The sequence below is a fragment of the Protopterus annectens genome, chromosome 1.part2 (genome assembly GCF_019279795.1).
Source record: "Protopterus annectens isolate FY-2018-M chromosome 1.part2, PAN1.0, whole genome shotgun sequence".
Taxonomy (NCBI): Eukaryota; Metazoa; Chordata; order Ceratodontiformes; family Protopteridae; genus Protopterus; species Protopterus annectens.
In genome coordinates, this window is record NC_056727.1 from 657,560,678 (window position 1) to 657,584,936 (window position 24,259).

The 24,259-nt window shown below is 45.3% G+C and overlaps 1 protein-coding gene across 1 annotated transcript in view; it reads left to right on the forward strand.

Moving 5' to 3' along the window:
• HNRNPU (heterogeneous nuclear ribonucleoprotein U) overlaps positions 1-23,788 on the forward strand; it is a 548,643-nt gene extending 524,855 nt beyond the window's left edge. The window contains exon 14 of the mRNA XM_044058137.1: positions 23,411-23,788. Within this exon, the coding sequence (XP_043914072.1) occupies positions 23,411-23,467 (57 nt within the window). The 3' untranslated portion in view covers positions 23,468-23,788. The remainder of the gene's footprint in view (positions 1-23,410) is intronic.
• The last annotated feature ends 471 nt before the right edge of the window (positions 23,789-24,259 follow it).

Here is a 24,259-nt window from a genome sequence, read left to right on the forward strand (position 1 = left end):
ATGTTTCATTACAGCATGATACCTTGTTTGGTGTTAAAGAAAATGGAGGACAAAGCTAAATCTATGCAAACTGTTAAATATTTCTTACAGGTACAGCCTCCAAGATTTAGCAGACACTGGCCTGCAAAGAATTGGTCCTTTCCAGTGTCAGACCTCAAAGGGGCAGATACAGATGCACAAGAGGCAGATCCAAGGTTCGTACAGGTCTAAACAATGGGGTGCTTCTACCTCCAAAATTGGAGAAGACAAATCACAGCCATACAGGAAACAGTCCCAATGACTTCCCCCTGCTTGCACCAAGCACTTATCTTCTGGCAGCACCTTTAGGGAGAAAAACTAGCACTTTTTTCACAAAATTGTCACATTATAACACAGGACAAATGGTTCCTAGACATAGTCTCACAAGGCTACAAATTTCACTGCCATACCCTGCCGAGGACAAACGGTTGGCCAGACCTGCCAAAACATCAATGGGCAGAGGCACAAAAGCAAGTCTCATCCCTCATGGACATGAGGGCCATTCAACAAGTACCAGAGCAAGAGCAGGGACGAGGATTTTATTCAAGACTGTTTTTGGTACCAAGAAAGGACAAGACCTGGAGACCAATACTGGACCTATCTATTCTAAACATATCTGGATATAACAAAATTTAAAATGTTGACTCTACAACTTCTGCCCATGCTGGGCAAGAAGGCTTGGCTTGTGACTTAGACCCAAGAGGCATTCCTGCATGTCCCAATCAGAAAAACATGCAGAAGATACCTCAGATTCAAAGCTGGCTCAATGCAGGAAGACTGCCTCATTCAAGCAGAGAACAAGGACATTCTGCTACAGCATCTGGTGTTTGTAAAGAGATTTCTAACAGGCCTAGGGTACACAGTCAACAAAAAGGAATCAAAACTAGTACACTCTCGAGATAATATTCCTGGGTGCAAGCTTAAATACAACTGCCCAGATGGCCAGACAAAGGCAACTGACTACCTATTTCAACCTGTTGGCAACAAAGGTCCAGTTATCTGCAAGAAAAATTCTGCAAGCTTTATGGCATCCTGCATTCTACTAATTCCATGTGCGAGACTGCATGAGGAAACTTCAATGGTACCTAAAAAGTGTTTGGACTCAAGATTGCCACAGCCTGAAAACAATTACCCTCATTCCCTGCCTGCAACAGGAGTTTCGATGGTGGGCGAAGGCTCGTCACCAGAACAAGTGACAGCCATTCACCTTACCCCCAGCCAGGCAGAAATTAACAACGGATGCATCAGATTATGCCTGGGGGGCCCATATGGCAGGAAGATGTATTCAAGGCAAATGGCCCGCAAACCATATGCATCTACATATCAATCAAAAAGAGATGCTAGCTGTTCAGAATGCCCTGACAGCCTTCAAGGACCTACTTCATCCGGGACAACTACCGAAAAAGACAGACAACACCACGGTCGTGTGGTATATAAACAAGCAGGGAGGCCCTCATTCTTACCCCCTTTGCAGACTAGCCATGACTTTGTGGGACACAGCATTGACTTATCAGGTACATCTGCAGGCACAATTCCTGCCAGGAAAGATCAATACTCTGGCAGACGAACTAAGCAGAAACCTCTTGGATCTCCACGAGTGGAAATTGGATCCACAAGTCTTCAGCATAACAAAGAAATGGGGATGCCCGGATATAGATCTGTTTGCCTCTCCTCACAACTACCAAATAAGATTCTGCACAAGGACTTATCACAGACAAGCATGGAAAGTGGGCGCACTAGCTTTCAGCTGGGAAAACTTAGCAGTATATGCCTTTCCTCCACTGCATCTCCTCCCAAAGGTACTCCTAAAGGTCAGACAAGAAAAGCCAAAGATGATACTGATTGCCCCAGACTGGCTTCGCCAGTACTGGTAACCAATCCTAAGGAACTTGTCTCAATGCCCGGCTTGGACCTGGCCTCGGATACCTCATCTACTATCCCAACAAAACAATCAGATCCTGCACAGCCAACTAAAGACCTTAAATTCTAGCATGTCCAAAGGTCAGTTGTCAATCTCCTCTCCGGTCCAGCTGGTGAATCTGGGAATCTTGAGGCAATGTTACAACTGCCTCATGTACACAGACAACCCTCTCCTCCTCCCAACAAATTCCAACACATGAGAGATGCAACCATATAGCCAAACTGGAGGCTAAGCTCTCTCAACTCGGTACTGGCGTAACCAGTCAGGAGGAAAAGGAAACCACACTCACTACAATTCCAGTCTCACATAGACCTACCACGACAGCAAACCAAACGCACAAAAACATACTCGGAGGCTGTAAATAAAAATCTGCCTAAGCAGCAGAGACCTCCAAAGCAGACACCCAAGCAACCGCTACCCCAAAACAAAACCCGTGCAACACATAGCTCACAGCCAGTGTACCGAACAGTCACAGCCCTTGAGGCTAAACAACACACCTGATACACTTGTAATAGGTGACTCTGTCGTCAGGCACACTGACGTCCCGCTCACCAGGCTGAACAAGGTCACGGTGAGCTGCCTGTCGGGCGCTAGGATCCGCCACATAACACAAGCACTCGGGTCACTCCAAGGCAAGTACAAATATGACTCGTTGTCCATGCTGGAGTGAATGACCTGAGACGTACCTCCCTGGACTACATGAAAAGAGAGAGGAGCTCTCTGAGCATGTAGCCCAGGACTTTATGACCCTGACCTTGAGTAGCATCTTACCCTCACTAAGAATGATGCCACAATATGAAGACAAGATGATCAATTTCAACAATTGGCTTAAGTATTGGTGTCATTCAAAGGGGATCCAATGCCTGTCAGCCTGGGATGACATGCTCGACAAGCCACGATGCTTCGCTAGGGACGGCTTGCACCTATCACCCCTGGGCTTTCGGATATTGGCAAAGGCTCTTGCTACCCCCATAGTGCCTTTTTTTAGGCAAGGCTCAAAAGACAAACCCACCTCCATAGGTATCACAAAGGATAAGAAACTAGTGCTAATCAATGCCAGAAGTCAAAACCTCAAGATGCACGCACTTGAAACTCTCCTTAGCATGGAGAACATCGATATCTGTGCAGTAACAGAAACCTGGATCAAGGCTCCCGAGAGCACCCCAGCACTACCAGGTTATACTTTACACCATGCTTTTCGGCCCCAAAACTTGGACCGAACCACAAAAGGAGGGGGGAGTATCAATATTGGTCAAAGATACCCACACCTCCAGGTTGGTGGCACAGCACGAAGCATCAGAGACTATCCATGTGCAACTAACAGTGGGTAAAACTGCCTTCCAGTTTATAGCCTGCTACAGACCACTCTCCCAAACCCAGGAACGCCACTCGGCCTTCCTGAGAACACTGGAAAATATGAAGGTCTCTCCAAACGCCATTATATTGGGCGACTTCAACTACCCAAACTTAGACTGGGATCATTACTCAAGCTCCAGCACCCTAGCCCAAAGGTTCCTAGAATTTATAAACTCAAATGCTATTGAACAACTTGTTACCACTCCCACAAGAGGGGGAAACCTACTGGACCTGATCATCACCAACTTCGGGACTCTATGCTCCAGACCAGAAGTGTATCCCTCACTGGCAAGATCAGACCATAAACTAATCTCACTGGATATTCACATCCCGACCCCATCCCCTGCCCAGAAAACCAGAGTGAAAAACTTCTCTGAAGCAAATTTCATACTCCTCAAAACCGAGGTGGAATCCTTCAAAGCCCCCGGGCCTGTGGAAAATGCAAATTTCACACACCTCAAAACCGAGGTGGAATCCTTCAAAGCCCCTGGGCCTGTGGAAAATACGGCCCAGACCGCAGAATCCTTTATAAACGCATTCTATGAACACCTTCAGGAATGTATGGATCATGCAATCCCAAATAAAACAGACCCAATCCTCCAAAGGCAGATGTCCTGTCTGGTGGACCCCAGCCATAAACTAAACAATAGAAGGAAGAAGCTACTACATGATAGAGCAAAATCCCAAAAAGGGAGGGCATCTCTGATCAGTATTGGCAAAAAACTACGGGCACTCCATATAAGGCCAGCTTCGAGAGAAATATTGCATGGGACACTAAGGATAATCACAAGGCTTTCTTTAGTTATGTTAGGAACCTGGGTGGGAATTCCCAGATATGCTCAGAATTAGTCCAAAATGACAAAAAATACACCAAACCCACAGACATTGCCAACCTCCTAGCTGACAGGTTCAGCGCAAACCCACCACCACCACCACCACCAAAAGGGCAAATATCTATCCCAGCAGAATGCTGCCCCCCTGACATCTCAGATGTTCGTGTTACCCTGCTGCAGTGATCACACTTGGGTTATCCTGTCGTCAGGCGGTCCTGCAGTCGGCTGGAATTCCAAAGTCTTGGTCCGGCGTCGGTTGCTTTCGCCTCTTCCCTGATGTCAGTGCGCCAGGGGTATATATAATGCAACTGACGCCATTTTCTTCAGTCTTTCTTGCCACGCAGTGCCCGAAGCAGTTTGCAAGTGCCGGTCGGCTGACTCCTGAGATTTTCAAATTCGAATTTCAGATCGAAGTCTTCTATAAAGCTAAGTACCCCTTTGGGGAAACTTTTCTTGCCTCAGACCGATGTCAGAAAAAGTTAATTGTATTTCTTGTGGGAAGCAAATACCTCATAAGGACTTTCATTCTTGTTGCATACCTTGCCTAGGCCCAGACCACGATGTCACTTGTCGGTTTCGTGCTAGGTTTAATAAGCGTACTATTAAAGACGCTTTGATTTTGCACGACACTACTTGGTAGGAAATTTAACTACACCATGCCGTCGGAGCAACCGATTACCGGCATGCACAAAAAACGCAGGGATAAGGACAGACAGCCCAGGCCTAAGCCAGATTCCAAGGCCTCTGCCGATCCGGTTCTCCAGTCCTCAATGAGGCTCCAACGCAGCCCCTGACTACCGCAGATCTGGAACCCGAGACCGCTACGGAAATTTTGACTGAATGTACCAGGCTGACGCAGCCTTTTACTTCTGGCCCGACAACTTTGCTACAAAAGACGTCGGTACTACAGAAACGCCATCTGTTTCTGAAGGTGTTTTCAGACTGACTACTCTCACCATTAAAACGTTTTCTAAGTCAAAGACTCCTTCTAAAACTAAAAGGACTGCACTTCAGTCTCCTGTTCAAGGCCCCATGCCTAAGAAACAGATGCTCAAAATGGCTGAAGATTTGATTTCTTTAATCAGGGGTTCCCAGCCCCCTCCTGACAAAAGGCCTAGACAAGAGGAAGATTATGCATCCTCTGAGCAAATGTCCATTTCTTCAGACTCCTCTGAGGACCAAGACTACTACTTCTCTCCTTATGAAGATTCTGATGTTGAGGACACTATTCCCTCAGCTTCTCCTGAAGACTACTCCTTTGGGGAAACTTTACACACTGAGGGAACATTTTCACTGGGAAGGTCAGGACTACTCTGATTCAAAGAAAAGGCTCAGAATTTTTTACTCCCCCAACACAGACCACTTGCCATCCCACCAGTTTTGGACATTGTGGATGGGGTCCCAAGGGGACGAAGGCTTCTATGGCTAAAAACCCAGTACCTTCCGAGAGGGATTAAGGTTTACACCTCAGCCACACTAGCTATGAGGGCACTGAATTGTCAATTTCACATGCTTAAGTATCAGCAATTTCTAATCTCTCAGTTAAAGCAAAGAATAACCTCTCTCCCTCAACAATCTAAATTGAAAGAAGTACAGGATCTGTTGCACGCCACTGAGCAGGTGGGCAAACATACCTTACAATGTGGGTTTGATTCTTTGGAGGCCTCCTGCAGAGCAGCTGTCACTGGGTCTGTTATACGTAGGCATGCTTGGTTAAAGGAACAAACTCTGCCTGATCATGTTAAAGCAAACGTACTAGATGCTCCCTTACAGCAAGATGTTCTTTTTGGAGTTAAGTTTTAAAGAAAATGGAAGATGAGGAAAAATCTATGCAGACAGTCAAAGATTTCCTACAAGTACAACCCCCTCGCTTCAGCTCCTTTTGAACCAGCAGCATCAGCAGACTTACAGTTTTTATCCTGGAAAACTGCTTTCCATCTGGCAATCACTTCAGCAAGAAGAGTATCCGAGCTACAGGCATTAATGGTAGTGCAGCCTTTCCTTATTTTTCACCAGGATAGTGTCTCTGAGAACCAATCCTACTTTCATGCCAAAGGTGGTATCCAGGGTATCATTGAACCAAGCCATTCATTTACCTACGTTCTTCCCTAACCCACAGAACAAAGGAGAGAAACTCTTGCACACCTTAGATATACACAGACAACTACGCTACTATCTGGACAGAGCTAAAACCAGCAGAAAAAACTGACCAACTTTTTGTAGCCTATGCAACTGGGGTGCAAGGAAAAGCAATTTCCAAGCAATTTCAAAATGGATAAGAAATTGCATTCGCTTTTGCTACTCTTTTCATGGAAAGACAGCTCCTGAACATATCGGGCCAAATTCCACAGGGGCCACAGCCACCACTACAGCTTTCCTACGAGGGGTGGCTACCAAGGACATTTTTGAAGCTGCTACTTGGAGCTCCGTGCATACATTTGCCAAGCATTATAATCTACCTTTATACTCCAGATCCCGAACAGGCTTTGCAACTGCAGTTTTACAGGGGATCTTAACTACACCATCCTTATCTTAGTACCTCCTCCCCCAGTTTGGTTATGGTATTCTACCCATATGTTATGACTGCAGATGCATACCTATCGGACATCTACATTTATGGTAGGTACAAAACTGTACTTTCTGGATGTTATTCTGGAAGCCAGGAGGCCAAGCACCAGGCAGGCTTATTCAGACAAATGGAAAAGGTTTTGTGCCTGGAACCAAGCTAAAGGCCAAGACACAATTCAGCCTCACATGCCTCACATTCTACAGTATTTAGCTGAGATGTTGCACAAAGGACTTTCCCTTTCCTCAATTAAAGTCCATGCTTCGGCTATTTCAGCTCACTACAACACGCATCCACCTTTATTTTCACATCCTCTTCTAAGGCAGTTCCTCAGAGGGGCAAAAAACATTAGACCACCCAGGAGAGCTCTTACACCAACATGGGACCTCAATTTTGTTCTGGAAAAACTAACGCTACCTCCCTTTGAACCAGCTTTCTCTGCAGACCCTACAGTTCCTGTCATGGAAGACTGCCCTGCTCCTAGCAATAACTTCAGCTAGAAGAGTTTCAGAGCTACAGGAACTAATGACAGTGGAACCTTTCCTCATTTTTCATCAAGACAGTTTCTCTACGAACTAATCCTTCCCTTATGCCTAAGGTGGTTTCCAGTGTAGCTTTAAATCAAACCATCCACTTACCCACCTTCTTCCCCAATCCACAGAACAAAGGTGAGACTCCTGCATTCCTTGGACATTCACAGGCAGCTTCGTTACTATTTGGACAAAACTAAGGCTTTCAGAAAATCTGACCAGCTCTTTGTATCCTATGCTACAGCTTCTCAAGGGAAGGCTATATCAAAGCAAACCATTTCTAAATGGATAGGTCATTACATACGTTTCTGCTATACCCATCATGGGAAACCAGTTCCTGCTACCATTAGATCCCACTCTACCAGGGCAACAGCTACCTCTGCAGCCTTTCTCAGGGGGGTTCCAACCAAGGAAATTTTAGAAGCTGCAACTTGGAGTTCAGTACACACCTTTACCAAACATTATCACTTACCTCTTTACTCAGTCCAGGGCGGGCTTCGCCACTGCAGTTCTGCAGAGCCTTGTAGCCTCCACTAACCCTCTGATACCTCCCCCCCCTACCTTAGCTTTGGGATTCAACCCAAGTGTGATGACTGCAGCAGGGTAACACGATGAACATAGTACAGTTTTGTACCTACCATAAATGTAGATGTTAGAGTGTTCACCCTGCTGCAGTCCAGGTTACCCCCCCCCCTCCATCCCCTCTGATCTACTGGCTAAATCTCTTCTATGCCTTAATGATGTATTTGCTTATAGCTGAAGGGATTTTGTGTTTGTGCTGTGGTTACTCCTTTTGGTACTAATTTCTGACCACCTTTTTGGGGGCACCTGACATCTGGGGCAAGAAAAACTGAAGAAAATGGAGTCTGTTGCATTATATATACCCCTGGAGAACTGACGTCCGGGAAGAGGTGACAGCAACTGACGCCAGACCAAGACTTTGGAATTCCGGCAGACTGCGGGACCGCCTGACGACAGGATAACCCAAGTGTGATGACTGCAGTAGGGTGAACACTCTAACATCTACATTTATGGTAGGTACAAACTGTACTGCAAGAGCCGCCCTCTCCAAAGCAAAAAAACACAGCATCAATGGGACCAGACGGTGTCCCGGGCTGCATTCTACATGAACTCCAAGAAGAGCTAAACCCAAACATAAAACTACTGTTCAATCTCAGCCTTACTACAGGATATGTACCCAAAGAGTGGCGTACAGCAACGGTGGTCCCCCTCCACAAAGGTGGTGCCTCAACGGATCCTGGAAACTATCGCTCCATAAGCCTGACTAGCTTGATGTCCTTCAAGAATGCAACTGCAGTCATAACACATGGGTTGTCCTGCCTCAGGCAGCCCTCTGTCGGCCCAATTCCAAAGTCTGGGTCCAGCGTCGGCTGGTGTCGCCTCCTCTCCGACGTCACAACGGCTGGAGTATAAAGACATCGGCCGACGCCATCTTCAGTCTTTCTTGCCGCGCGGTGCCCGAAACAGAAGCAGTTCGCAAGTGCCGGTCGGTCATCTCCTGTGTTTTCAGTACCGAAGTCATCTAAAAGCCAAGTACCCCGTTGGGGAACATTTTTTCTTGCCTCAGCCGATGTCAGAGCAAATTGAGAACGTTAATGATTGTTTGTCTTGTGGTAAACAAATACCTCATAAGGACTTCCATTCTTACTGCCTTCCTTGCCTGGGCCCAGACCACGACGTCTCGGCCTGTGCTGCCTGTGCTTGCTTTAATAAGCGCACTCTCAGGTGCCAGGCAGAATTTGCCGAAGACTTTTTCGGTGGATCTTTCGCGTATATCATGCCGTCGGATCAACCGACAACTCAATCTGCCAAAAAACGAAAGGACCGGGACCGACATCTTCGGCCCGCGTCCACCACCAATGCAACTCCTAAACCAACCGCTCCAGGCCGACACAGCGTTAACACTACCTTCGGTCTCTGAGATCTCTCCGGTGCCGGTTGTTTTATTTTCCTCCGGAAACCGAAGTTCTGGATCTACCCGACACTATTTCTGTAGACAAGGTTACTCCTGCACGTGGGGCTGCTAGGCCTCCTGTATCCATGCCCATCAAGGCCTTTGCACGTGCTAAGGCCGCCAGCCAGGCCAAGGCCCATCCTAAACCTGCTGCTCAGGCCCCTTCTGATAAACAGATCATGTCTCTTGCTGCAGATCTTATTTCTCTTATCAGGAGGTCTCAGCCTCATCCAGACAGAGGTTCTCCGCCACCTGCAGAGAAAAGGCCCAGAACTCAGCAGGCTGACAACCTCTCTTCAGATGAAGCCTCTGGGGATTCTGAGCATTCTGATACCCAAGAAGAATCCTTCCAGGTCTACGAGGACTCTGATGCTGAGGAATCAATTCCCTCTGCCTCCACCAAACGAGAAATCCTCTGGAGGGAAGTCCTGCACTCTGAGGGAACATTTTAAATGGCAGGGTCAGGAATTCTCTGATTCCAGGAAAAGGCTGCGTACCTTCCTCAAGCTTCCCCAGCACAGACCTTTAGCTGTTCCTCCAGTTATGGATGTTTTGGATGATGATTTCTCTGACTCCAGTGCTAACCCTGATTCTCTCCCCCCTGCTCCTGTCAAGCCAGACCGATATTATAGGGTCCCTGACACTCACAAGCATCTCTTTAAGGCCCACTCTGTGGATCTAGAAACTATTTCACAGGGCCCCAAGGGAGTGGCTACTTCCACTGCCAAAAATCCACTGCCAGCGGACAGGGAAGCTAGGTCCCTGGAGAGATGGGGTAAAAAAGTTTATACCTCTACCACCCTAGCCATGAGGTCACTTAACTGCCTTTTTCACATGTTTCAGTACCAGGATTTTTTACTGGATGATTTACAGAAAAAGTTAGCCTCTCCTGAGCCTATTGATAGAAAGGCATTGCAGGAACATATACATAACACTCAGCAGGTTAACCATTTTCTTCAGTGTGGTTATGATGCATTGGAAGCTTCATGTAGGGCAGCTACGACTGGGGCTGTGATACGTACACATGCTTGGTTAAAAGATCAGTCTTTGCCTGACAATGTTAAAGTAAAGTTACTTGATGCACCTCTGGAAAAACAGAAGCTTTTTGGTGCTAATGCACAAGATGTGTTTAAATCCATTGAGGAAAAAGCTAAGTCAGTACAGACAGTCGAGGATTTCCTTCAGGTTCAGCCACCCAGATTCAGCAGAAACTGGCCTTCAAAGAATTGGTCCTTCCCAGGCTCTGACAAGTTTCAAAGGGGAAAAAGCAGGTGTGCCCGAGGTAGAGGGCAATACCGAGGATCCTACAGGGGCCGCCAATGGCAACCTCCAAATCAAAGAAGTGGCGCAGGCAGCCCAGCTGCACCACAAGGGCAATCACAATGACTTGACTTTCATACCGCCTACAAAGGCTCAAAGAGAAGCACCTTTGGGTGGAAAATTATCCTTATTCTCAAAAAACTGGCATATCTTAACCAAGGACAACTGGATTCTGGATTTAATAGACAAGGGTTACAGATTCCACTTCCATACTTTACCAGTAGACAAGGCATGCCAAACCTGCCACATCATTAAAGGGCAGAGGCACTCACTCAAGTTTCAAAGCTGTTAAGTATAAAAGCAATAGAAAGAGTTCCTCCTCGGGAACAAGGCTAGGGATTTTATTCAAGACTGTTCCTTGTTCCAAGAAAAGAAAACAAATGGAGACCTATACTGGACTTGTCAACTCTAAATACTTTTCTCATTGTGCCAAAGTTCAAAATGCTGACGCTGCAGCAACTCCTTCCCATGCTGGGCAAGGGGTCTTGGCTGGTCACTCTGGACCTCAAGGAGGCATACCTGCATGTCCCAATCAGACAAAGCTGCAGAAGATACCTCAGATTTCTTGCAGGGACAGAGCATTATCAATTCTCAGCATTGCAGTTTGGCTTATCTACTGCGCCCAGAGTGTTCACGAAATGCCTGGCATCAGTACTGGCACACTGCAGACTCCAGGGGATTCAAATATACCCCTACCTGGACGACTGCCTCATACAAGCAGACAACAAACAAACCTTAAAAGCAAACTTGGACTATGTCATTCAACTACTGCAGGCCTTGGGATACACAGTCAACATTCAGAAGTCAAGACTACTGCCATCCCAACAGATTATTTTCCTAGGAGCCAAACTGGACACAAACTCAAATGGCCTACCTCACAGAGAAAAAAACAGCAGTTACCAGAGTACTTCAAAGGCCTAGCAAAACTCTCCCAGCTGACTGCAAGGAAAGTCCTGCAGGCCCTGGGGTTCATGGCATCTTGCATTCTTCTGATACCTTTGGCAAGACTTCATATGAGAAAGCTGCAATGGTACTTAAAAAGCTTATGGTCCCAACACAGCCAAAGCCTAGAGGACGTAATCCCACTTATTCCATGTCTGCAAAAGGAATGTTTGTGGTGGGCTAAAGCAAGTCAGTTAAACAAAGGCATGTCTTTCAACAGACCTCAAGCAGGTCAAATGATTACAACAGACTCCTCCGATCATGGATGGGGGGGGCACACATGGAGGGCAGATGCATTCAAGGTCTATGGACACCAAAGGAAAGACATCTGCACATAAACCAAAAAGAGATGTTGGCAGTGATACATGCAATCGAGACTTTCGAAAAATCACTACAACAAGGACATTTGCTAATAAGGACAGAAAACACCGTTGTCATGTGGTATATAAACAAGCAGGGAGGCACTCATTCTTATCCCCTCTGCAGACTAACAATGCTTCTCTGGGAAAAATCCCTGAGTCTGAAGATACATTTGCAATCCCAGTTTGTGCCAGGCAAGGACAATGTACTGGCGGACAACCTGAGCAGAAATTTCTTGGATCCACACGAATGGATGCTGCAGCCTCACATTTTCTCACAACTAACAAAGACATGGGGAAGACCGGACGTAGATCTCTTTGCTTCCCACTTAAATCATCACCTGGAAAAGTTCTGCACAAGGACCCACCATCCTCTAGCCTGGAAAACGGATGCTCTCTCCTTCAGCTGGAATTCCCTAAAAAATTTATGCATTCCCTCCTCTACCTCTGCTGACCAAGGTGATACTGAAGATCAAAGCAGAACAACCAACAGGCATTTTGATAGATCCAGACTGGCCAAGGCAACACTGGTACCCATTGCTGTTGAGCATAACTCGGACCAGACCGTGGCCTCTGACCCTATGGCCTCTGCTTCTAACACAACACAATTACAGGACTGTCCATCAAAACCTGAAAACATTGCATCTGACAGCCTGGAGGTTACCATGACTCCTCCAGCTATCTCTCTTTCCAAAACAGTTCAAGAGATCTTACTGGAAGCACGCAGACCTTCCACCAGAAAAACCTATTCAGCCAAGTGGAAGAGATTCAGCATCTGGAATGCCAACAGGGGTCAGGATACAACATTACTGAGTATACCTCAGATATTAGAATACTTGGCAGAAATGTTTCATACTGGACTCTCATACTCTACTATAAAGATTCACGCCTCAGCAATCTCAGCAAAATACAATTGTGACCCACCAGTGTTTTTACATCCTTTGCTAAGACAGTTTCTAAGAGGGATAAAGAATATCAAACCTCCCCGAAAACAGCCAGTACCTGCATGGGACCTCAATTTCGTTTTGGAAAAATTAACTCTTCCTCCTTTTGAGCCAGCAGCAACTTCAGAAATGCAATTTCTATCATGGAAAACGGTCTTTCTATTGGCAGTCACATCTGCAAGAAGAGTCTCGGAGATACAGGCACTCATGGCAGTGCCTCCCTCATTTTTCATCAGGGCAGAGTTTCTCTAAGAACCAGTCCTACATTCATGCCAAAAGTTATTTCCAGGGTGTCTCTAAATCAAGCTATTCACCTGCCTACTTTCTTCCCCAATCCTCAAAATAGGGGGGAAAAACTGCTGCATACTTTGGACATATACAGGCAACTACGCTACTACTTGGACAGAACTAAGGCCACCAGAAAGTCTGACACTGTTTGTAGCCTATGCTGCTGGAGTACAAGGAAAAGCAATCTCCAAACAATTTCAAAATGGATTGGACACTGCATCAGATTCTGCTATTCTTTCCATGGAAAAGGTGTGCCAGCCAATATTAGGCCACATTCCACCAGAGCTATAGCCACATCCACAGCTTTCCTAAGAGGAGTGGCAACAAAGGACATTTTAGAGGCTGCTACATGGAGCTCCGTGCATACATTTACCAAGCACTACAACCTGCCCTTATACTCCAGATCCCGAGCAGGCTTTGCTTCGGCAGTCCTGCAAGGCATTTTAGCTGCACCATCCCTCTCTTAGTTCCATCCACCCCCAGCTTGGCTATGGTGTTAACCCATATGTTATGACTGCAGTTGCATTCTTGAAGGACATAGTACAGTTTTGTACCTACCATAAATGTAGATGTCAGATATGCAACTGCAGTCAGATTTTCCCACCCTCCTACCCCTCTGCAACTTTCTTTATGGGTCCCTACCCCTATTCCTATTAGCTGGGGGTATCTCCTATGGTGTATCTGTTTATTACTGTTGTGCATGTCTGGAATTTTTTATCCATTCACCAAATTTAGCCTTCCTAGGAGGGCACCTGGCATCTCGGACAAGAAACATTGAAGAAGATGGCGTCGGCCGATGCCTTTATACTCCAGCCGTTGTGTCGTCGGAGAGGAGGCGACACCAGCCGACGCCGGACCCAGACTTTGGAATTCGGCCGACCGAGGGCTGCCTGAGGCAGGACAGCCCATATGTTATGACTGCAGTTGCATATCTATCTGACATCTACATTTATGGTAGGTACAAAACTGTACTGTCTGCAGAGTTATGGAAAGGATCATCATGGACCTTATAAATAAAAATATTGGGGACCTACAGACACTGGATCCTACCCAGTTCGGCTTTAAGGGCAGATCCTGCCTCTTAAACCTTGTCATTTTCTTTGAAACAGTCACCAAGGCCTTTGACTAGGAGAAAGGTGGTCCACACAGCCTACCTGGACCTCGCAAAAGCCTTCGATACAATACCCCACTCGGGCATTATAGATAAGCTCACCAGCTTAAATATAAACCCCTATGTGACTAGATGGGTTGCAAACTGGCTCAAGGCCCGAACCCACATAATTAGAATTGCTGGAGCCATGTCAGACTCCAAACCAGTTACAAGTGGCGTCCCACAAGGCTCAGTCCTGGGACCTCTCTTGTTCGGTATATATTTCTCAGAGGTACAGGCCAACACGGAAGGACTGTGGCTGACCAAGTTTGCAGATTACTGCAAACTGGGCGCCATAATCGAGACTCCAGCCGACACAGGCATCCTCCAAAAGGGCCTCATAGAAATAGACAACTGGTGCCAGAGCCATGGCCTCAAGCTAAACGCCAAAAAGTGTAGTCATCCCCTTTGGCAAAAACAAAGTGCCCACAAATTACCACATAGGTGGTAATCCATTAAGTACAGAAGAAGTGATTAGGGACCTGGGGACCCAAGTTGATAGCAATCTTATTTGACAACCATGTGGCCAAAGTGGTTAGAAAAACATTTTAAATAGCCCACCTAATTTTGAAGGGATTCACATCTAGATCAAGGGAGGTCATCATGCCTCTTTTCTCATCCCTCATCAGGCCCATAATGGAGTACAATGCCCCTTTTGGGATGTACTTACCAGATACCTGCAGCAACTGGAAAGACCCCAAAAGTACCTCACCAAGAGGATCAAAGGGCTCCAACAGATGCCATATGCTGCCCGGTTAAAGAAACTCCAGCTCTACTCTGGCATACCGCCTACTCAGAGGCGATCTGTGCCTGACGTATAAAGCCATGTCCAACCCGGAATTAATGGACATGCTGCACCTCAGAAAATCCAAATCCCATCGAGCTACGCGCTCGAGAGACTTGAACCTCAGCACTGAAATAGAACATGCTGGAGGGACAGATTCATAACCCAGAGGCTCCCTTCACTCTGGAATAAAATCCCAGTCCAGGTTAGGCAGTCCCACATTTCCTTTCTTCAAGAGGAATCTTGAGTGGATGGGGGATCGTAGGTTTACCCCGGGTATCACTTCTGTGTCACTGTTAGACAAGCACAGTATACTAACCTCGAAAATGGACATAGCAAAATTAATTTAAAATGGGTGGCGAGAGCCAAACACACTCTGGCTAGGCTTATAAATGCCCTAGGGCAGATAGCCTAGTATGAACCTATGAAATCTGGCAGCAAGGCGGATAATGTAGTCATAGAAAACGCTCCCCTCACTAAGGCTGTGATGGATCTCATTTTGGAGGTCAGAAGGCCTAGAACCAGAAAATCTTACGCTGGAAAATGGAAGAGATTGTTGGAATCGGGCACAAGGAATTGACACAGCTGTACCAACTATTCCTCAGATTTTGCAATACTTGACTGAGATGCTGGACAAAGGCCTATTCTTTTCATCAATTAAAATTCATGCCTCTGCCATTTCGGCTCATTACAATACAGAGCCACCAAACTTTTCTCATTCATTTGCAGTACTTCATAGGTGCCAAAAACTTAAGGCCTCCAAGGAGATCACCAATACCTGCATGGGACCTCAATTTATAGGTTCATAGGTTTATACTAGGCTATCTGCCCTAAGGCATTTATAAGCCTAGCCCAAAGTTTTGTGGCTTGAGCCACCCCTTATATGAAAAATATTGTACCCATTAGTTTGTTGTGCCTCTGTCCAGCAGTGACACAGATGATTCCCGGGGTAAACCTACGATCTCCCATCCACGGGTTAAGATTTCTCTTGAACAGAGCCAGCGAGGTGCTCTGCCTCACATGGACCGGGATTTTATTCCACAGCATAGGGAGTCTCTGAGTGATAAATCTATCCCTCCAGCACGTCCTATTTATATCCATGCTAAGGTTTAAGTCGCTTGCTCTAGTGGTTTTGGTGGATTTGGATTTTTTGAGGTGGAGCATGTCCATTAATTCCGGGTTGAACATGGCCTTGTATGTCAGGCACATGTCACCTCTGAGCAGACGGTATGCGACTGAATAGAGCTGGAGTTTCTTCAATCTGGCAGCATATGACAGATTTTGGAGTCCCTTTATCCCTTTGGTGAGTAACTTTTGGGGTCTCTCCAATTGCTGCAGATGTCAGGTGAGATGCATCCCGAATGGGGCATTGTACTCTATCATTGGTCTGATAAGTGAAGAGTACAGGGGAACAATGACCTCACTAGATCTGGATGTGAATCCCTTCATGATCAGGTGGGCAATGTAGAAGGTCTTTCTAACCACTTTAGCAACGTGAGTGTCAAAAGAAAGGCCACTGTCAACCTGGCTCCCCAGGTCCCTGATAACCTCTTCTGTGCTTAGTGGATTGCCACCTATATGGTAGCTTGGGGTTGCCTTGTTTTTCCCGAAGGGTATGACTATACATTTTTTGGCGTTTAACTTCAGGCCATGGCTCTGGTACCAGCTATCTGTTTCCTTGAGTCCCTTCTGAAGGATATCCGTGTCCGATGCACTTTCCACTATGGCGCCCAGTTTGCAGTAGTCTGCAAACTTTGTCAGCCAAAGTCCTCCCATGTTGGCCTGTACTTCTGAGAAGTAGTTGCCGAACAATAGGGGGCCAAGGACCGAGCCCTGTGGGACACCACTTGTGACCGGCTTGGAGTCTGACATAGCGCCAGCAACTCTAACCCTGTGGGTTCTGTCCTTAAGCCAGTTTGCAACCCATCTTGTGACATATGGGTTTACATTTAAGCTGGTAAGTTTTCTACAATACCCGAGTGGGGTATTGTGTCGAAAGCCTTTGCAAGGTCAAGGTAGGCTGTATGGACTGACTTTCCCTCATCAATGGCCTTGGTGACTGTTTCAAGAAGTCGACCAAGTTCAAAAGGCATGATCTGCCCTTGACGAAGCCAAACTGGGTCGGGTCCAATGTCTGCAAGTCCCTATATCTTTGTTTATGAGCTCCATTATGATCCTCTCCATAGCTTTGCAGACTAGACTTGTTAAGCTTATGGGCGGTAATTACCAGGGTCCGTGAGGCACCGCCTTTGTGGAGTGGGACCACAGTTGCCGTCGCCACTCCTTGGGCACGTATCCTGTGGTAAGGCTGAGATTAAACAGCTGCCTTATGTGCGGGTTTAATTCCTCATTTAGCTCGTGTAGCACACAGCCGGGGACACCATCCGGTCCCATTGATGCTGTGTTTTTAGCTTTAGAGAGAGCAGCTTTTACCTGCGCATTTGAGATATCTGGGAGGCTACACTCCGCTGGGATAGTTATCTCTCCTTTAGGGGGGGAGAGGGGGGTGAGGTTTGCACTGAACCTGTCTGCCAGTATGTTGGCAATGTCAGTGGGTTCAGTGATTTTTGTATCGTTTTGGACTAATTCTGAGCATATCTGGGAGTTTCCACCCAGGTTTCTAACATAGCTGAAAAAGGCCTTATGATTGTCCTTTGAATCCATGGCAATTTTTCTCTCAAAATTGGCCTTAGTTGATTTTGAGTGCTCGTATTTTTTTACTAATAATGATCAGGGGTGACTTCCCTTTTATGGATTTTGTTCCATCATGTAATAGCTTTCTCCTCTTATTGTAAAGTTTGTTAATGGCTGGGGTCCACCAGACTGGACGTTTGCCTTTTGTGGAAAGATTCTTGGTTTTATTTGGGATTGCCTGATCCATGCAGTCCTGGAGGTGTTCATAGAAGGCATTTGTAAGGGCTTCCGCAGCTTGGGTTGTGGTTTCCACTGGCTCAGGGGCCTTGAAGGATACCACACCAGTCTTGAGTAGTGTGAAGTTTTCTTTAGAGAAGTTCTTCACTGCGGTCTTTTTTGTTTGGGGTGGGGGCGGGATGTGGATTTCCAGTGAGATTAGTTTATGATCAGATCTCACCAATGAGGGATATACTTCGGTGTGGATCATTTTGTCCCCATGTTTGTGATGATGAGATCTAGTATATTTTCTCCTCTCGTGGGAACAGTGACTAGCTGTTCCATGGCATTTGAATTTATGAACTCCAGGAACCGTTGGGCTAGAAAGTTAGGGCTTGAGTAATGTTCCCAGTCTATAGTCACCCAATATGATGGTGTTTGGAGATACATTTATACCCTCCAGTGTCTTCAGGAAGGCTGTGTGGGGTTCCAGAGTTTGAGAGGGTGGCCTGTAGCATGCTACAATTTGTAGAGCAGTTTTGCCTAGCACCTGGATGGTTTCCGAAGCTTTGTGCGTTGCCACCAACCTGGAGGTGTGGGTATCCTTTATGAATATGGACACACCCCCTCCTTTTGTGGTGTGGTCCGGGTTTTGGGGCCGGAACGCATGATATGAGGTAAAACCTAATAGTGCCGGGGTGCTCAGGAGCCTTGAACCAGGTTTCAGTTACAGCACAGACATCTATGTTCTCCATACTGAGAAGGGCCTCGAGTGCGTGCATTTTGAGATTTAGACTTCTGGCATTGAGCAGCATTACCCTCAAGTTTTTTTCCCAGTTTTGTTTTCTAGGGTGGTAGGTTTAGAAATTTGAGCCTTGCCTAAAAAAGGCACTCTGGGGGTGGCAAGAGCCTTAGCCCATATCCGGAATCCCAGGGGTGACAGGTGCAAGCCATCCCTTGCGAAGCAGCGTGGCTTGTCAAGCATGTCATCCCAGGCAGACAGACACTGGATCCCCTTTGAATGACACCAGACATTAAGCCAAATGTTAAAGCTGATCATCTTGTCTCTATATTGTGGCATCATTCTTGGTGAAGGACGGATACTGCTCAGGGTTAGGGTCATACCTGCCTGGGCTACATAATCAGAGAGCTCCTCTGTCTCTTTTCATGTAGTCCAGGGGGGTACGTCTCAGGTCGTTCACACCAGCATGGACAATGACTGTGTCATATTTGTACTTGCCATGGAGTGACCAGAGTGCTTGTGTTATGTGGCGGATTCTAGCGCCCGATAGGCAGCTTACTGTGACCCTCTCCTTGTTCAGCCTGGTGAGTGGGACGTCAGTGTGTCTGACACTGGAGTCACCTATGACAAGTATGTTTGGTGTTGTATTTGGCCTTAAGGGCTGTGACTGCTTTGCACGCTGATTTTGTGGTTTATGTGTTGCTTGTGGGGGGTGTCTTGAGGTAGCAGTTGTTTGGGTGTCTGCTTTGGAGGCCTCTGCTGTTTAGGTAAATTTTTACTCAGAGCCTCCGAGTATGTCTTTGTGTGTTTGTTTGATTCAGTGGTGTGGTAGCATTGTGAGGCTGGTTTTGTGTTGTGTATAGTTGCCTTCTCCTGTCTGGTCTTGCCAGTCGTGAGTTGAGAGCTCAACCTCCAGTTTGGCTAAATAGCTGCATCTCTCGCAAGTATTTGTGTTATGTGGGAGGAGGAGAGGGTTGTCTGTGTACATGAGGCAGTTATAACATTGCCTCAAGATTCCCAGATTCACCAGCTGGACCGGAGAGGAGATTGACAACTGACCTTTGGACATGCTAGAATAATATTGGGAATTCCTTAATTGAAAACAAGGGCCAGTGGGGAGTGAGGGTGTAGTGCTTTTAATTTTTAGTGCTGACTTGTATAATTGCTTTAGTGAGCAAGTGTCGGGTAACTTGAGTGCAATGTGTTACAAGTAACTAAATGCAAAAACGACAAACAGTAACTTTCTTTCAAGTGAAACAAGGAAATAAGTACAGTAAGCAATGCAGATATCACTAGTGATCCACAGAAGCGCTGAGAAGCCGCGTATTAGGTGGAATTAGCATTCCAGGGAAATAACAAACAAACAAGCAAGCATAGAAACAAAGCTAGATTCAGCAGGCCTGGATCTAGTCTATGCTACAGCAAACAAGGTGTACCAATTTCAGTAAGATACAGTTAAAATATTCAGGCACTATAAACCTTTAACCAGAAATTCCCAGCTCAGAAGGGCAGAGTCCAGCCTCTTCTCCCACAAGAGTGCAGACCACGAACCTTCTTAATGTAAAATAACTGGCCTGAAGCCCAAGTGCTTAAACCAGTACTAATACACTTGGACACTGGGCTCTCAATCTTACTTCCCAACTTAGGAGGATGAAAGCTACCTGTCCTGCCACCACAGTGCTTGCCACAAACCTTCCTAATGTAAAACAACTGGTCTGAAGCCAAAGTGCTTAATCCAAAAGACTTAGAATGATAGCTACACTTTAATCAAGTTACAACCAAGCAGTAATAAATACAATTGAATACTTTAGAGAATGTCTGGATTAGTGCTCAAGTTACACAAACAAAGCTAGATCCAGCAGGCCCGAATCCAGTCTGCCACAGCAAACAAGGCGCACCAACTTCAGTAAGAAGCAGTTCAGATATGCATGCACTATAAGCCTTTAACCAGAAATTCCCAGCTCAGAAGGGCAGAGTCCAGCCTCTCCTCCCACAAGAGTGCAGACCATGAACCCTCTTAATGTAAAATAACTGGCCTGAAAGCCCAAGTGCTTAAACCAGAATTAATACACTTTTAGAATAACAGACACTGAGCCCTCAATCAGCAGTTCCCAACCTAGAAGGATGTAAGCTACCTGTTCTGCCACAACAGTGCAGACCACAAACCCTCTCAATGCAAAACAACTGGTCCGAAGCCCAAGTGTTTAAACCAAAAGGCTTAGAATGAGTTACACCAAGCAGTAATAAATACAACTGAGTATTTTAAGATGATGCAAAAGTAAAATGAAGTAGGTAGAAACACAAGTACAGTAAAAGCAGATGAACATTTTTTTTTTTTAATCTGAACAAGTGCTGACATCAAAGAAACAGATTTGAGTGCTGAAACTAGAAAACTGGCTAGTTATAAGAAAAAAAAAACAAGCTAGAAGGCTTCCCTCAAACACAGAAGGGCTTGGGGGCTCAGAAGCCTACAAATAGTCTATACCACTTAACAGGAAAGGCAGGAAATAAGCTTTATTTTTTTTTGTCTGTTTCCCAGATGCTCTCTTTGTACACAGTAGGAGTGCCTGAAATCAGAATATGATCTCACTGCACTCAGTTGAGTGAGCAAATGAGATGGGCCCAGAGGCAGGCTGAGGGGCGGGCAGTTTCAAGGCCACTACGATTAACACCAAAACAATAACAGGGAGGGTGGGTGGGAATAACTGAAGAGCAGAGTTAAAACTGCCAGTTCAGTTAAATATTCCTTCAACACAGTTTAAATCAAATGAAATACTGTATTTTTTTTTAAAAAAGTGCAGATAAAGGTACTTAAATTCTCTTATACGTCCAGTTGAATATAACCAAGTTCTTAGCCGGCCAAAGCTGAGGTTTTTAAGCAGAAAATGTCACACTGTACCACTTAAATAGGCAAGGACAGGAAATCAAAGAATGTGGCTACACCCACACCTGTAATTACTAGCAAATAACAAACAGCAGAATTAAAACTGCCAGTTCAGTTCAATATTCCTTCAACACAGTTAAAATCAAATTAAATACTGTATATTTTTAAAAAAAAGTGCAGATAAAGGTACTTAAATTCTCTTATACGTGCAGTTGAATATAACCAAGTTCTTAGCCGGCCAAAGCTGAGGTTTTTAAGCAGAAAATGTCACACTGTACCACTTAAATAGGCAAGGACAGGAAATCAAAGAATGTGGCTACACCCACACCTGTAATTACTAGCAAATAACAAACAGCAGAATTAAAACTGCCAGTTCAGTTCAATATTCCTTCAACACAGTTAAAATCAAATTAAATACTGTATTTTTTTTAAAAAAAAGTGCAGATAAAGGTACTTAAATTCTCTTATACGTGCAGTTGAATATAACCAAGTTCTTAGCCGGCCAAAGCTGAGGTTTTTAAGCAGAAAATGTCACACTGTACCACTTAAATAGGCAAGGACAGGAAATCAAAGAATGTGGCTACCCCCACACCTGTAATTACTAGCAAATAACAAACAGCAGAGTTAAAACTGCCAGTTCAGTTAAATATTCCTTCAACACAGTTTAAATCAAATTTGTCTTGGAAAAACTCACCCTGCCTCCTTTTGAGCCAGCCGCTACAGCTGATATAAAGTTTTTATCTTGGAAAATAGCTCTGCTCCTAGCAATAACCTCTGCAAGGCGAGTCTCAGAGCTACAGGCACTCATGGCTGTGGAACCCTTTATCATTTTTTATTCAGACAGGGTTTCTTTTGAGGACAAACCTGACATTTATGCCTAAGGTAGTGTCCAGTGTGGCCCTTAACCAAACTATACATCTGCCTACTTTTTATCCAAACCCACAGAATAAGGGGGAGCGAATTCTGCATTCTTTGGACATACACAGACAGCTACGCTTCTACTTTAACAGAATCAAAGCTTTCAGAAAGAGCAACTACTAGTGGCATATGCTGCAGGATCACAAGGAAAGGCCATCTCAAAGCATCCAATTTCAAAGTGGATAGGCCACTACATTCGTTTCTGCTATTCACAACATGACAAGCCAGTGCCTAAGGGCATTAGGCCACATTCAACCAGAGCAGCAGCCACTTCAGCAGCCTTCCTCAGGGGAGTACCAACCAAAGACATTTTAGAGGCTACCTGGAGTTCAGTGCACACCTTTACAAAGCACCATCACGTACCACTCTACGCTAAATCCAGGGCAGGCTTTGCCACTGCAGTTCTGCAGGGCCTCATAGCCGCTCCTAATGCTATTTAGCTCCAGCCTCCCAACCATAGCTTTGGGATTCAACCCAAGTGTAATGACTGCAACAGTGAAACACTAACATAAGGAGTGTATTCAATGTTGCAGTCCAGGTTACCCACCCACCATCCCCCATTTCTTTGCTGGAACGTATCTGCCCTTCTCTAATCTATACAACCTATGTGGTGTATTTGCTTGTAGATGAAGGTATATATATTTTGGTGCATGCATATTTTTAGCATACCCTTTTGGGGGCACCTGACATCTGGGGCAAGAAAAACTGAAGAAAATGGCATCTGCTGCATCTTTTATACCCCTAGCGCACTGACGTCAGGGAAGAGGCGACTGCAACAGACGCCGGACCTAGACTTTGGAATTCAGGCCGACTGAGTAAAGCCTGCCAGCAGGATAACCCAAGTGTAATGACTGCAGCAGTGAATACACTCAACATCTACATTTATGGTAAGTGTACACAACTGTACTTTGTCTGTACTATGCATCAACAATTTTTTTTAAGGTCTTGCCATGTTTTCCAAGATAAAAGTACTACAGAAAGTTTTATTCTGTGATACAAACTTAATGACATTCTCTCTCTCTCTTTGCAGCAACCACCGTTCTGGGTTCAACAGCCATGGAGCCAGCAGTACCAAGGATACTATTGATTGCCCCTTCCCAAAATTATGAACTGATGCATAAATTTTTTCAAACCTTCACATGAAGCAGACTGTTTTTCTTTTTAGTCTAATCTTTTTAAAAACATTCCACAAGAGGAAGTGCCTGCAGGTTCTTGGTTTTTTAGACGCGTTATGAGTTGATTTTCATTTTCTTTTTTTCTTTTATTTTTGTATATTTTTAATTGCAGTTTTAATGTGGAGTTTCAAGAACCTCAGCATTGTGCACGAGAAAATGTCAGTATTTCAGGGTTCTGCATTTTATCTGTAAAATGTAATTTTTACTAGTAAAAAGAGCGATGTTACTTTGTACATGTCGTCGTCTTCTTGGCCTGTTTCTAGCTGCAAAGTATTGGTCAGTAATAACAGTCTGCATAGTGTGTGGGATAGCCTTTTGGACAGTTAAGTGACAATGCAGCACTTCAGGCATTTTGAAAGAAAGATGTGTAAAGTTTCTGCCTAAAGACTCGTTTTACTGAGTACGTAAATATGGTTTGTGCAGTTTTCTACAGATAGTGATTTTTAATCATGTGAAGGTAAAAAAAAATTCCTTTGTGCATCCTAAAGCTGCAAAGGCTACCTTTTTTCCTTCCTTATTAAAGAGTTATCTAGTGTCTCCTGTGTAGCATTCAGCTGTGCTGTGTGTATCCCATGCAGCTTCATCCTGTCCTTGTTGTACTTTAATCCCTAGCTACCTTGGACAAAAGGATGAGTTTTAGTGAATTGTATTTTTAACCACATAAAATTAAACATTGAAGAAAAAAAACATTTGTTAACTAATTT